This window comes from Musa acuminata, chromosome BXJ2-3 (genome assembly GCF_036884655.1).
Source record: "Musa acuminata AAA Group cultivar baxijiao chromosome BXJ2-3, Cavendish_Baxijiao_AAA, whole genome shotgun sequence".
NCBI lineage: Eukaryota > Viridiplantae > Streptophyta > Magnoliopsida > Zingiberales > Musaceae > Musa > Musa acuminata.
The window spans coordinates 41,292,206-41,305,001 of NC_088340.1; the positions used below are offsets into that span (position 1 = coordinate 41,292,206).

General features: G+C 40.6%; 2 protein-coding genes across 4 annotated transcripts; one reads left to right on the forward strand and one right to left on the reverse strand.

Annotated features, from left to right (window-relative positions):
* The first annotated feature begins 1,711 nt into the window (after window positions 1–1,711).
* LOC135608328 (pyruvate kinase, cytosolic isozyme-like) lies at window positions 1,712–7,323 on the forward strand. The gene is made up of 4 exons (XM_065101067.1): window positions 1,712–1,867; window positions 1,986–2,258; window positions 5,390–5,851; window positions 6,259–7,323. The coding sequence occupies exons 2-4, from the start codon at window positions 2,001–2,003 to the stop codon at window positions 7,069–7,071; spliced, it is 1,533 nt and encodes a 510-aa protein (XP_064957139.1). The 5' UTR covers window positions 1,712–1,867; window positions 1,986–2,000; the 3' UTR covers window positions 7,072–7,323.
* A 180-nt stretch (window positions 7,324–7,503) lies between these two features.
* On the reverse strand, window positions 7,504–11,481 carry LOC103978678 (uncharacterized). Of its 3 annotated transcripts, none has more exons than XM_009394562.3 (7): window positions 11,223–11,481; window positions 10,847–11,003; window positions 9,970–10,187; window positions 9,674–9,875; window positions 9,462–9,547; window positions 9,052–9,140; window positions 7,504–8,051 (listed from the first exon to the last, which is right to left on the reverse strand). In XM_009394562.3, the coding sequence occupies exons 2-7, from the start codon at window positions 10,931–10,933 to the stop codon at window positions 7,792–7,794; spliced, it is 942 nt and encodes a 313-aa protein (XP_009392837.2). In that variant the 5' UTR covers window positions 10,934–11,003; window positions 11,223–11,481; the 3' UTR covers window positions 7,504–7,791. The 3 variants fall into 3 exon arrangements, with proteins under 3 accessions (XP_009392837.2, XP_018679160.2, XP_009392836.2); XM_018823615.2 differs by having other exon boundaries at window positions 10,847–11,013; window positions 11,135–11,481; XM_009394561.3 differs by having other exon boundaries at window positions 10,847–11,013; window positions 11,223–11,480.
* Between the last annotated feature and the right edge of the window lie 1,315 nt (window positions 11,482–12,796).

Below are 12,796 nucleotides of genomic sequence, written 5' to 3' on the forward strand. Positions count from 1 at the left end.
TTTGACCATGTCCATCATTGTCTTATATGTTCTCAATTAGTTGTATATCATACATTGTTTTGAATAGCCTCTCCTAGTTTTTCTAAGATGATATGTATCATGGTAGATAGCATCAAATATGGTAGATCTCTTAAATTCTAGGCTAATGATCTGGGAAATAATAGTCTGATATAAATGGAAGGTAAAGAGAATCAAGAATTTATACAAACTGTTGTCATGAAAAATGTCCACAGCCATTTAAATTGCACATCCTTGGAGACAGTGGTTTATCTGTGTGCTAAGATTGTTGGATTAACCACTGTTCTAAGCCAAGACATCTGTGGATGCAGCCAGTAATCAGAGTTAATCATCTCTAAGATATCTGTGGGTGTATTCAGTAGCATTTATCTGTCTCACCTGAACTAAACCACAGATATCTTTGTTAGAATGTTAGATTCCTTGGAGAACAGATGCAGCAAGCAAAGTTGTTCATCTCTAAGATAAAATATCCCTCTACTATGTGAGATCAAGTACGTCTCTTATTCTGTCATTGAGTATATTCAATGAAAAATATAAAATATATTGATATTATTATATTTTTAAAATATTTTTTTCTGAAATGTTTTGTGGAGAAAATTTATAAAAAGTACTCGTCAGCATGAAAAAAAACTTCAAATTTATCAATTAATTTTCTCATGGTTTTTTTACCATATATTTATTAGTTATCAATCGATGGCGTTATTTTTATATTATAGTTTAATATAATCGAGTAAAAAATTATAGTCAATTAATTTTGATGCCGAATTAATTTGGGTGCAAATTCTGTTACCTAATTAATCAGTCAGAGTCAGATTCGGATTTGGTATTCGATGTCAGCCACAGCACTTTGTTTAGGCTGCAATATTTGAGCTGCTCTTGGTGGGTCCCTAGATGGCATTACACGCGGCGTCCATTTCAACAGCTAGGATCCTGTTCCCTGCCCTGGTCGTCGTAGACTCCCGGACTGTGGGTCCAGAAAATCTCGCCGTTAGAATCTTCACGCTTCTCGCACACTACATATATACACCAATAATATAATAGCTATTTTACTTATGTATCCTTCCCAACGTTTGGAAATAACATATTTACCTCTCTAAATTTTACTATTGCATATACATACCTTCTAAAAAACAAAAATTCGACTTATAATTTTTTAAACATTTAAATTTATATATGTCATTCTCATTAATTAACATCTGTCATGATTGCAATCGAATTCTAATATTAGAATAACTGTTACAATGACATTTGCTGGAATATACTTAAATTTATAAGAAACGAAAATCTTTAAATTTTATAGGGGTGTATATGTAATTTGATCACCTGGGCCTGCGTTAATATTCGTGCACGCACCGTGTCCCATCATTCCCGGGCATCGAACGAAGCAATCGTCCCTGTCACGAGGCGCAGACCCACAGGAAAGTAGTCATCTTCGCCGACTGCTCGCCGCAATTCTCAGCCTAATACCAGCGGCCTCCCTCCGCTCTCATTCAAAACCCACGCGCCGCCCACCAGGCGTCGCCGAACACCATGGGCGTTGTCCCCTCCTCGGCCCCTCTTCCATCCCTCATTCTCGGCAATCACGATGCGGGTACGGTCGTGGGTAGAGACGCACGAGTGAAATAGCTTATTTCAGATTCTCCGCCACTTCCTCCTTCACCTGCCTCTCGTGATGGTGCACATCTGACCGCACATCTCGCGCATCCGACGGCTGATGTGCCCCTCTCCTCTCGCAGGCACGTCGCCCACGCCAGCTTAAATGACGCCCCAAGCCGCGGTGAAGGCGCGCTTCGCTAACTGACCGAGCTCAAGAAGAGAGGGAGGGGGAGGAGGACGCGATCGAATCTAGGTTTCATTTCTACTCCTTTTGATCTTTCCGATCAATTTGATCTCGAACGCTGCCGGGTTTTTGGCCGCCGTCGAGTTGGAGACTATCGTGTGTTTCATTTACGTGTTATTTCGTCTAGGGATTCCTTGCCGGGATGGCGAACATCGACATCGAGGGCATCCTGAAGGAGCTGCCCAGCGATGGGTGCTTGCCGAAGACGAAGATCGTGTGCACGCTCGGGCCGGCGTCGAGGTCGGTGCCGATGCTGGAGAAGCTGCTCAGGGCCGGCATGAACGTTGCCAGGTTCAACTTCTCGCACGGGACACACGAGTACCACCAGGAGACCCTGGAAAACCTCAGGATCGCCATGCACAACACCCAGATCTTGTGCGCCGTCATGCTCGATACCAAGGTCGTCCTCGTTTCTCTAACAATCCATCCTATTTGTGTTGATTTCGATCGGAAAGAGTATATTGCACAAAAGGTCTCATTTGGTATCGTTAGGTGTTGTTGTATGAGATCTATATGGTATCAAATGCCCTAAAACCGATGGATGTTGCCAGATATTTTGATGCAAAGCCGAGGTTGTCATGATGGGTGTTGCAGCATGTCCATCACGACAACACTATGATGGAAGATGCCATCTTGCATTCGTTTTGGTCATATTGTTACCAATATCATGAGCAATGCCACCCTGCATTGTAGGGATCTAGCATCACAATGCATGTTGATTGAGTCTATTTGAGTCTCCCATAAAAGGGATTTAGCCTTCTATAATCTCCAGGCAAACGTCCTTGAAACAAGATTGTACTGTGTCTTGTTGCGCCTTGAACATTCTTTCTGCTCTGTTTTTAATTGCTTACCTTTACTTCCCTGGAAGCATTTGTGGGAATCTCAACTAACGTTGGATCTTTTTGCGGTTGAGATTGCAAAGTAGGTATGAAAAAAATAGCAGATTTTTTATGTGCTTTGTTTGTGTTAGCATTTTACATACTTATACATAGTTTGTATGTTTAAGTTCACAAATGCATTTTACCTCTTCCTTATATATATATATATAGTGTGTGTATGTGTGTGTATATATGTGTGTATCTGTATATATGTATATGTGTATATGTGTGTATGTATGTATGTATGTGTGTGCATATATACGCACATACATATATATACATACATGTATATATACATTCATATATATATATATATATATATATATATATATATATATATATATTCATGTAGAGCACCCCATATATATATATATATATGTATGTATATATGTATACATGTATATATATACATGTATATATATATATATATACACATTATTTTTTCTTGTAGAGCACTCCAAGTTGGAAAAATTCTTGTAGAGCGACCTTGGTTGCGTGAAAAGACAATTTTGACCTCGTAACTTTGAAAAATTTTCATCGTAGTCGTAGCCGTAGTTGGGGCTTCACTTGCGCTTGGCCACTCGGTTTGTTGGCCCTTGCTCGGAGACACAAGTGGCTAGGGGAGAGGAGAGGATGATCGATGTTGCCAACTTAGCGTGGAGGTGCAAGCGGCTAGGGGAGGGGAGGGGGGCGATTGACATTGCCTGCCAATCATATGTGGAGGCACATGCGGCCAGGAGAGGAGAGGGGGGACAGTCGGCATTGCCAGCTTCACGTGGAGGCGTAGGCAGCCAGGGGAGCAGGGGCGGTTGGTGTTGCTTTTCAGCCTGTGCACGGAGGCGTAGGCGGCTAGGGGAGGGGAGGGAGGCGATCGACTAGGGCTACAATTGACCACAGCTGGCGAGCGAGGGCCGACGGGTAGGGCTACTAGGTGCAGGCTGGCCAGGCATGGGTCGAAGGGGGGCGGCCGACGGGCGGAGGCATAGCCAGGCACAGGCGTAGGTGTGGCGAAGGGCGGCGATTGATAGGGGCATAATGGATAATTCTGAAAGTGTTCTATGGGAAAAACCCAAAGTTAGTAGCTTTTTCTAGGAATTTGCCCATATGTACACATATTTATGTATATATGTACATACATACATACATACATACATACATCTATATAATGTATGTATATATATTTACATATATATATTTATATATGTTTGGGTTATACTATTTGTCATGCATATTGATCGGATATTTGGAATCTTCTGGGCTTGCTTGCTAAGTGCAGATCATTGAGCTTAGTTTAACTGTTAGAAGTAAAAGGTCTACTTTGACAAAATAAATATGCTTCATCATTTCAATTGCTACCACTACTATTCAAAAGCACCAAAATCTTGTGGGTGGTTCTCTATTGGAGACTTGAGGCAAATGATCTGTTCGAGGAGCCCTTTTTTAGTCAACCACCAATCAGGAGGAAAATATGCTTCCATAAGTGAGATTTAAAAGAACATTCAATTAATTAGAAGATACATCTGGATTTCAAACTGTCACATCATATAGCTTCATTTGAAACCTTTTTCTTCACACGAGAGATCTGTTTTCTCATCTATCCACAGTATAGTAGTATACTTGTTCTACCGCTGTTGCCGAAAGTCCTATTGTCTGAAGTTCTCCCTTGAATCCTTTAAAATAACTGTATAGCTCATAATTTTTCAGCTTGACTGACTAAGCAAAATATAATTTGTCCTGTCAGTGTTAGACACAGATCTAATGACTTGATTAGATCTAATAACTTTTAGTCTCAAGGGGCTACATGTTTAACTGATTGTGGAACATTGTTTGAGAATTATGCTCATCAATGGGGCTAATGACACATTATCAAGTTGAAATTACTTGACTGTAGGATGTTCTAGTTGACATCTGTTTTGTCTCTGATTCCCATACCACCTATTATTTTCTTTACAATATCAGATTGACTGATTGTTGTGTTTAATTAGGTGGATGATCTACTTGATAAGTTATTGCTAACCTTGATCATAATCGAGTTATTAATGGAGCTAGTGATATTACAAAGCCTTGTCTTACCCTAATTTTCTTGATAAGCATAGTTTAGGGATTACTCAAAGTCTCAAACTTCTTTCCAGGTTTTAGTGATGCTATTTATGTGCTGCCATCTTAGAGATCTGAACATGACTCCATCTTGCTCTATGCCAATTAAATAGCTCTATTGTTTATTGTTGAGCAGTGAGCATTTGTTTCTGTTCTCTCCCCAGGCTTTACTTTGCAATTAGGGTCCCCTATTAACTTCCAGTTAAGAGAACAAGGGGATTGAATTTTTCAAAAATTGTTTTACTTTTAGATCTTTTTCCCAGAGGCTTACCTCTTGTCAGGGTTAGAGGTTTGTGTTGGTTAATGTAGAACTCCATGTCTACTTGTAATTTGTTATAGAGTTATGTTCTGATTAGTTTATAACAGAATTTGAGTAATGTTAGTCACCACAGGAAAACAAATGCTAATGAATCAAATTATAGGCTTGAGGATCGAAATGAATGAAAAGGAAATATTGAATTTTTTTAATGTTCTTTCTGCAAGCTATATTATGTTTTGTTTTTCACTTCATTAATTAATCTGCATAGTTCATACTAACTTGTCTGTGTTATCGCAGGGGCCTGAGATTCGCACTGGCTTCCTGAAGGATGGAAAACCTATCCAACTTACGGAGGGTCATGAAATCACAATCAGCACTGATTACAGCATCAAGGGCGATGAAAACATGATTTCTATGAGTTATAAGAAGCTTCCTGTAGACTTGAAACCTGGAAACACCATATTGTGTTCAGATGGTACGATAACCATGACTGTGCTGTCATGTGACCCAAATGCTGGAACTGTAAGATGCCGTTGTGAGAATACTGCAAAGTTAGGTGAGAGGAAGAACGTCAATTTACCTGGTGTCGTGGTGGATCTCCCCACACTGACAGAGAAGGATAAGGAAGACATCCTAGGATGGGGTGTTCCCAACAAAATTGATATGATCGCCCTGTCCTTTGTCCGTAAAGGTTCAGATCTTGTTACTGTTCGAGAAGTTCTAGGGTCTCACACAAAAAACATAAAGTTAATGTCAAAGGTCAGCATTTCAAACCCAAACTGTCTTCATATTTTTATCATTCTGGTCTGTTTTGCCTCATTATTTTCCAAAGCATTAATCGTTGAATTTAGTCATTCTTGCAAATGCATATGTATCTCTAGGCATTTAGGTGTGTGAACACCAAGCTACAAACTTACAGGTTTTTTTAGATTTCTTGCTTCTAGTGCTGGTTTTAATTCGCTTGCATAGGAACTTGCAGTAGAAATTCTAACGATTTATTGGTGCAGAGAGTTGCTTAAGCATTATGTTATTCCTTCTTAGGGAAGTCTTGGATTGATGATTTAGTGATCCCCTGAGCTTAATGCTGGAAGTTCTTGGCTTCATAATTTTCATGCTTAAAAATCACAATGATTCACATATTTGATGTTGCTATTGGTTCCATGTAGGTTGAGAACCAGGAGGGTGTGATCAATTTCGATGCTATACTGAGAGAGACAGATGCCTTCATGGTTGCCCGAGGTGATCTTGGGATGGAGATACCGATCGAGAAAATCTTCCTCGCCCAAAAGATGATGATCTACAAATGCAATCTTGCTGGCAAACCTGTTGTCACAGCCACTCAAATGCTGGAATCCATGATCAAGTCCCCTCGTCCCACACGAGCTGAGGCCACCGATGTTGCAAATGCCGTTCTGGATGGCACAGACTGTGTCATGCTCAGCGGTGAAAGTGCGGCTGGTGCATACCCAGAGATTGCGGTAAAGATCATGGCTCGGATATGCATTGAGGCAGAATCCTCCCTTGACAATGATGCCATCTTTAAGGAGATGATAAGGTCTGCTCCTCTTCCTATGAGCCCATTGGAGAGCCTCGCATCATCGGCAGTCCGCACAGCTAACAAGGCCAAGGCCACATTGATCGTCGTCTTGACTCGTGGTGGCACCACGGCCAAGCTGGTGGCCAAGTACCGGCCTAGAGTTCCGATCCTGTCTGTGGTGGTTCCAGTGCTGACGACAGATTCTTTCGACTGGACTGTGAGCGATGAGAGTCCCGCAAGGCACAGCCTCATTTATCGGGGCCTCGTTCCGCTGCTGGCGGAGGGTTCAGCCAAGGCTACCGATTCCGAGTCCACAGAGATGATCCTGCAGGCAGCACTCAAGGCGGCAGTGGATAAACGACTCTGCAAGCCGGGTGATTCCATCGTTGCACTACACCGCATCGGTGTTGCTTCTGTCATAAAGATCTGCATCGTGAAATAATTCATGCATAATGCGAGAGAATGGCTGCAGCTCGTCTTGCTGCAGATTTTGCTGTGAATTTATTGCTTCTGAGTTTTGTAGTAACAACGATTAGCCCAAGCTCTGCCTGCTGTTTTCAGGCAAATTACTACTAGTCATAATGAGCTGGGAAGAGAACCCTGTTTCCTTTCAGTTTCATGTTTTCCATGGATTTCATGCTTTAAACAAGCAGAGAGGTAGCTGATTCAAATCAAAACTTGTGATTTCTTGTTATTTGCAATACCAATCTGTTTGTTTCTATATACAGTTGGGATGAGGAAGATAATGGAAGGAATATGTGGTTTAAGCCTTCATATCTACTTTGACCCTCTTCTCTACACAAAAACAACATGAGAAAAATGACCACCAAGATAACATTTGCAGAACAAAAACATAATTAGCAGATGCCAGACACAGCTGAAGATTTCTTTCTTCTCATTTCCAGGCTGAGGAGGAAGCCTCCTCATACAAAGGCAAACCAAAATGTCAAAACAACAAACATCAACTCCTTAGCATAAAGGTGAACTAAAGGTTTATGACTAAAACCTACACTCAGGCTCAGTATGGCATCAGCTCTTTTTGGTCAAGAAGCAAAGGTTGGATTCACCACAACCCTTCAACCTACTCTGAAGCTTAGAGTTATCCAGCAGGGCGATGCTGTTGTGGTATGCAGAAACTTACTTTGAGGAGGAATATTTACAATCAGTGAGTGGCAAAGAACTCAAAGTCATGGTGTTCAACTCTAAGCTGCATCAACCAGGATTGTGCAGCATTGTAAAGGTTGTCCATCATCTCGGTATCTGAAGTCTCCGGGTTTCTCCATATGCGCCCCTGCATTTTGTAGGTGGATAGACCAAATGGTGAAAGAGTAACAGAGTTGCTCCCTTTCTTTTGCTCCCATTTATTTGTTTTAGCTACCATGGGACAGTAGTCTTTTGCAGTGTCCCCAGGTACAACATTATCTGCAAGAGTGCCACATAACAATAAAAGTTAGTAAGACGAGCAACACTATTGAAATTGCTCGATTAGGTTGACAAATGCAAAAAAGTGACATGTATGATACTCAAATTAACAAAAACCCTATGCAAATTAAAGGACATCAAGCATGTTTGGGATTATAATCCATCTTTAAAGTCAAAATTCATGTCTTCTAACAGAACATCCAATCATAGATAATCCCACTTCTACAATGTATAAGCATCAAACAAATAGATACAGTTAGTAAAATAAAAGTTGTTAGCTATAAAAAATCTATGTTCTCTTAATTTAAGTAAGAATGTGATTTTTTTTTTAATTAGTTCAATGGCAGCTAAAGGTCCCTCTTGCTGAAGCCCAAATAGTTGAGACATTACGACGTTGCTGTAAAATTTATTAGCTATCTTGTGTCATAGAATCTATGAAGGCAGCTAGTATATAAAAAAGAACACTAGCTTATGACGATGATTTAATTTAAAGTTTTATGAGAAACATGTTGTTACACTAGATTCACAGAAAAGCAATCAGAAGGTGTAAGCATGTTGCACTATATAATAGAAGAAGAGAAGAAAATTATTCCCAAAACAATGAACGTGTACCACAAGTGAATAACTGTTTCGGACAATCCAGTCCGATTCGATTAACAGAAAGGATGTTTATTTTAAAAGACCCGATTCTTCAGGTCTCGTGATTCATCTTCTTGACATGGAGCACCGTCTTCCGATCACCACTGCCCATCCACCTGCCTCCCCTCTTATACGTGTAATACTTACTATGTGTTATTTTTATCATGATATATTTGCAGATAAGCTAGCATAATAGTGTATTTTTTTATTTAAACGATACCAATCAAAATGCCAGGAAAGGTTTCTTGTTCACAAGGTGTTATCTTCCAAACGACTGACAACAACAATTAAAAACAATAAATTTACATAAGAAGTGCATGAAGTGCTTTGACCATCTCATGATTTCCAGAAAAATACAGACCTTGGAAAGATGCAGAGATAGTATGATAAGTCAGAAAGCATGCCGACAAATCCTGAGCATTTCGCATTGGAATGGGATAAATAGGGTACCTGATTTTGCAACATATACAGTATGAATTAGAATAGAAAAATAGCCATCTCTATGTGGTGCAAAAGAACAAACAGAAACGGAAGCATATATTTCTTAGGTTGATAACTCCAACCAGAAACTGCCAGATAAAATATGTTCATAGTGATCAATTCTCAAGTAAAATTCAACAGATTGGCTTGAATGTTATGCACTCATTATCCAATGTACTGAAGTAGATGCTATTGATAACTCCACCACAGGATTACAAATGATCCCAACAAGCCAAGTGTTTCTAGAGACTTCCAAGTATTCCAAATATCAAAGGAGAGAAATGTACATACCAGGCAACAGACATCCAGCTAGCAGGTGACATTTCCACACTTTTGAATGACATCAAACCGGGAAAGTGTTGTGCCAGTTCATTTACCTATTTAGAAAAAAATTAGAAAAAATGAATACCTATAGTTAAGTGGGTTAAACACAGTCCAGTTGCAACTTGTCGAAGTGGAATCAGCCGTGACACAACAAGAATCAGTAGCGCACAAATTTTTACCTTGTCCACGAGGGGCATCCTTTTATAAGGGGAACCATACTCTACATATTGAAGGTAAATTTGACCCAGGATTTCCTTTCCTGGCAATGAACTGTCCTGGCTAATCATGGAATCTTCTGACAATGCATCCCACGACTTCGACATCTTGTCACTCTCACTGTCATCACTAAAAGATTCACTCTCGCTCTCTTCCAGCAACATCCTGCATGATAAAGTCAACAACAGCTCACGTTATGGTTCCCCAAAATTTGCATGACGTGAAGCATCACAGAGCCATAATGGAATTTTCCACTGACCTCAAACAAGGAAGAGACTTATTGGTGTATATTTGGATAGCAGATAGGTATGGAACATAGTACTGGAGTACAGTTTCATGGTTGTCGAGGATGATTGGAACCGCAGCTCCATAAGCACTCCACTCACTATACTGTTCCCAGAGGTCTCCTAGAGTGAAATACTCAGCCTTCTCCTTGCCCACAGGTTGCCAGAGGTTATTCAGATCACGTATGCATGTCTGTGTTATTATATCAGAAGTTTCAAGTGTCATCAAAACAATCGGTGGGAGTCAACCGATGTTAACAAAAAAAATATAAAGAAGCTGTTACAGTAAAAAAAAATGGAAATTGGAAAGAAGCAAACAAAATGCTACTAGATCTACAACAAGAAAAAAAAAAAATCTACAAACCTAACTTAGAACCCAAAGCACCCAAAAATTAGAGTTTTAATTTCCTGATATCAACATTCTTCCTATCTGCCAATATCTATATTTTAGACTAAGAGTTTCTATCAAAATGCTGGTTTGTATCACAATTTCAGCATACGAATAAAGAGTATGCTGGGGATCAAGAAATAAAAAAGAAAAGCAAATTCAAACCATCAATGACGTCTTTATTTCAGTCAACTAAGCAAATTTTCCATTTGCATGTATATAAAGAACCATTCAGATAAACCAACCCATTCAAATCTGGAGACAGATAATATCCAAGATCATATACTAAAGTAAGATAAAAGATTCATGACTTACGGGTTCAGAACAACAAACATTGGAACTTTTCAATACACTTGTTAATTTTCTACCATGACAATAGGACAACTCAAAAACGAACCAAATTTTGCAACCATTTAACAGAATAATTCGCACGAATCAAAGGCAAGTGGAAAAAGAAAGCGCACCTTTGGAAGAGGATAAGCAGGCACCGAAGGCGTTATGTGAGCGAGGAAAGACTGCAGATTCGAGTGCTTTCGCCCACTAGTGCACATTCTTTTCCCTTTTTATATACTCCACGAATCTATCAAGCCTCCTTCTCACTCGCCTCTCTACTTCTTGCCTCTATTGTGCTCTTCACAGATAAAGACCATAAGCGTTAAACGAAGAAGAAGAAGAAGAAGAAGAACACAGAACCAAACAACAACAGGATTAGCAGTAGAATCAGTGGGAAGGAGATCCCTTTCTGTACATACATTCAATCTCTTCATCTCCCATCCTCGAAATCATAATAGGAAAGAGAACCAAGATAAAATCTCCGTGCCATCATTCCTCCCCGCTCACCTTTATCCGGTAGCTGGTCAAGAGGGCAAACTTGGAAGGTTTCCGCCTCAAAGCCCATCAATGCGCTCCACGATCCCGGAGATTCAGTTCATCCAAATCGATGCCCCGGCAGCACGGCGTACGGTCTCTCGAGCCAACACCACCGAGAGAAGAGATGGCCACCAAGGAGAGTAATCGAATCCACCACCAAGAGGAAGACTAAAAGATCGGATTCGCTCGAGGCGGATCGGCTCCCCTGCTGCTGTTACTTCCTTCTCTGCATCAATGACTGCCATTATTACTCGTGACGGGAAGCCCAGCGGAGCGGCCGTTATCATCGTTCGTAACGCTGTTTGTATCGTGTCGTATCGGATCGGATAGACGTTAGATGTTTTTAACGGTTTCTGCGGACCGTTCGTTGCGCACGCGTCGCGTCGCGTCGTTGCGGTGCGTGTCCTTTTCTTCTACCAGCTTCTAGGTCAAAGTGTGGGACCCCTGCGTTGTCCGAGGGCTGTGCGGCGCGGGTGCGACTCGGGCGTCAGTGTTTGTGGCCCGTTTGACATTTTAGCCCATCGACTTACTTCCGCGGCTGGGAAGACAGAGCGGGAGAAGAATGACTCACATCCATTGATGATGCTTTATGATCCGTGCACGTACGAATTCGACGGCTCCAATCTACATCACTGATTCAATCAATATATGAGTGAGAGAGAGAGAGAGAGGGGTGTGAGACCAATCGGTGGGTGGGCACAGTGTAGGAACCACAAAGTAGAACAAGGTGGGCATCAGAAGTGGTACGACTACACTTGTAATCCACAGGAAGACGAGAAAGCATCATGGCTACATGTTTTATGTGGCTCCCATGGCAATGGCTCGACTAAGTTTGATAGAAAGCTAAGTTGATTGCGAGTAGAGTTGCCGATAAAACAAAATCAATCGATGCAATTAATGGATTAGATAATACTTTTTCCAAACTAATTAGTAACTACAGTTAGTAGCGATTGACTTGAGTTTATTGTATGGATGACACCTAAAGCAATATTAAATATTAAAAGAAACAAACATATATGAATATCTAAATATTTGCCCTTTTTTTTTTTTTTACTTTGAAAGGATATATATGTTCTTAAATTATGTAAATTTAGATATAATATTATCTATTGATGTGAGTAGCCCTAATTCGAGAATTGATCGTTCTCATACTTTCGTCGATCTGAACTAGAACTGAACCACCGGTTCCGATTTCAAAAACCTAAGAATCGTAATGGATTCTCATACTTCCGTCGATCTGAACTAGAACTGAACCACCGGTTGCCTTTTCGAAAACCTAAGAATCGTAATTGAACCACTCAAATACTATGTTCGATTCGAAACCGACAAATCACTCAACTAAGTAGAGGGCCACTATTAAAACCCATCTGTTGTTGCCTTTCCCTTTCTTCCTAACTGGACCACATCCTCTTATAATGCTACCTTTCTTCTTCCTTTCTCGTTCACGGCACAAGACCGGTAACCTCTTCTCCCTTTCTGTTTCACAGTACAATACTGAGCGGTCACCGACACTAAAGCTCATCCAGGAGTTAAGAGGAGTTGAA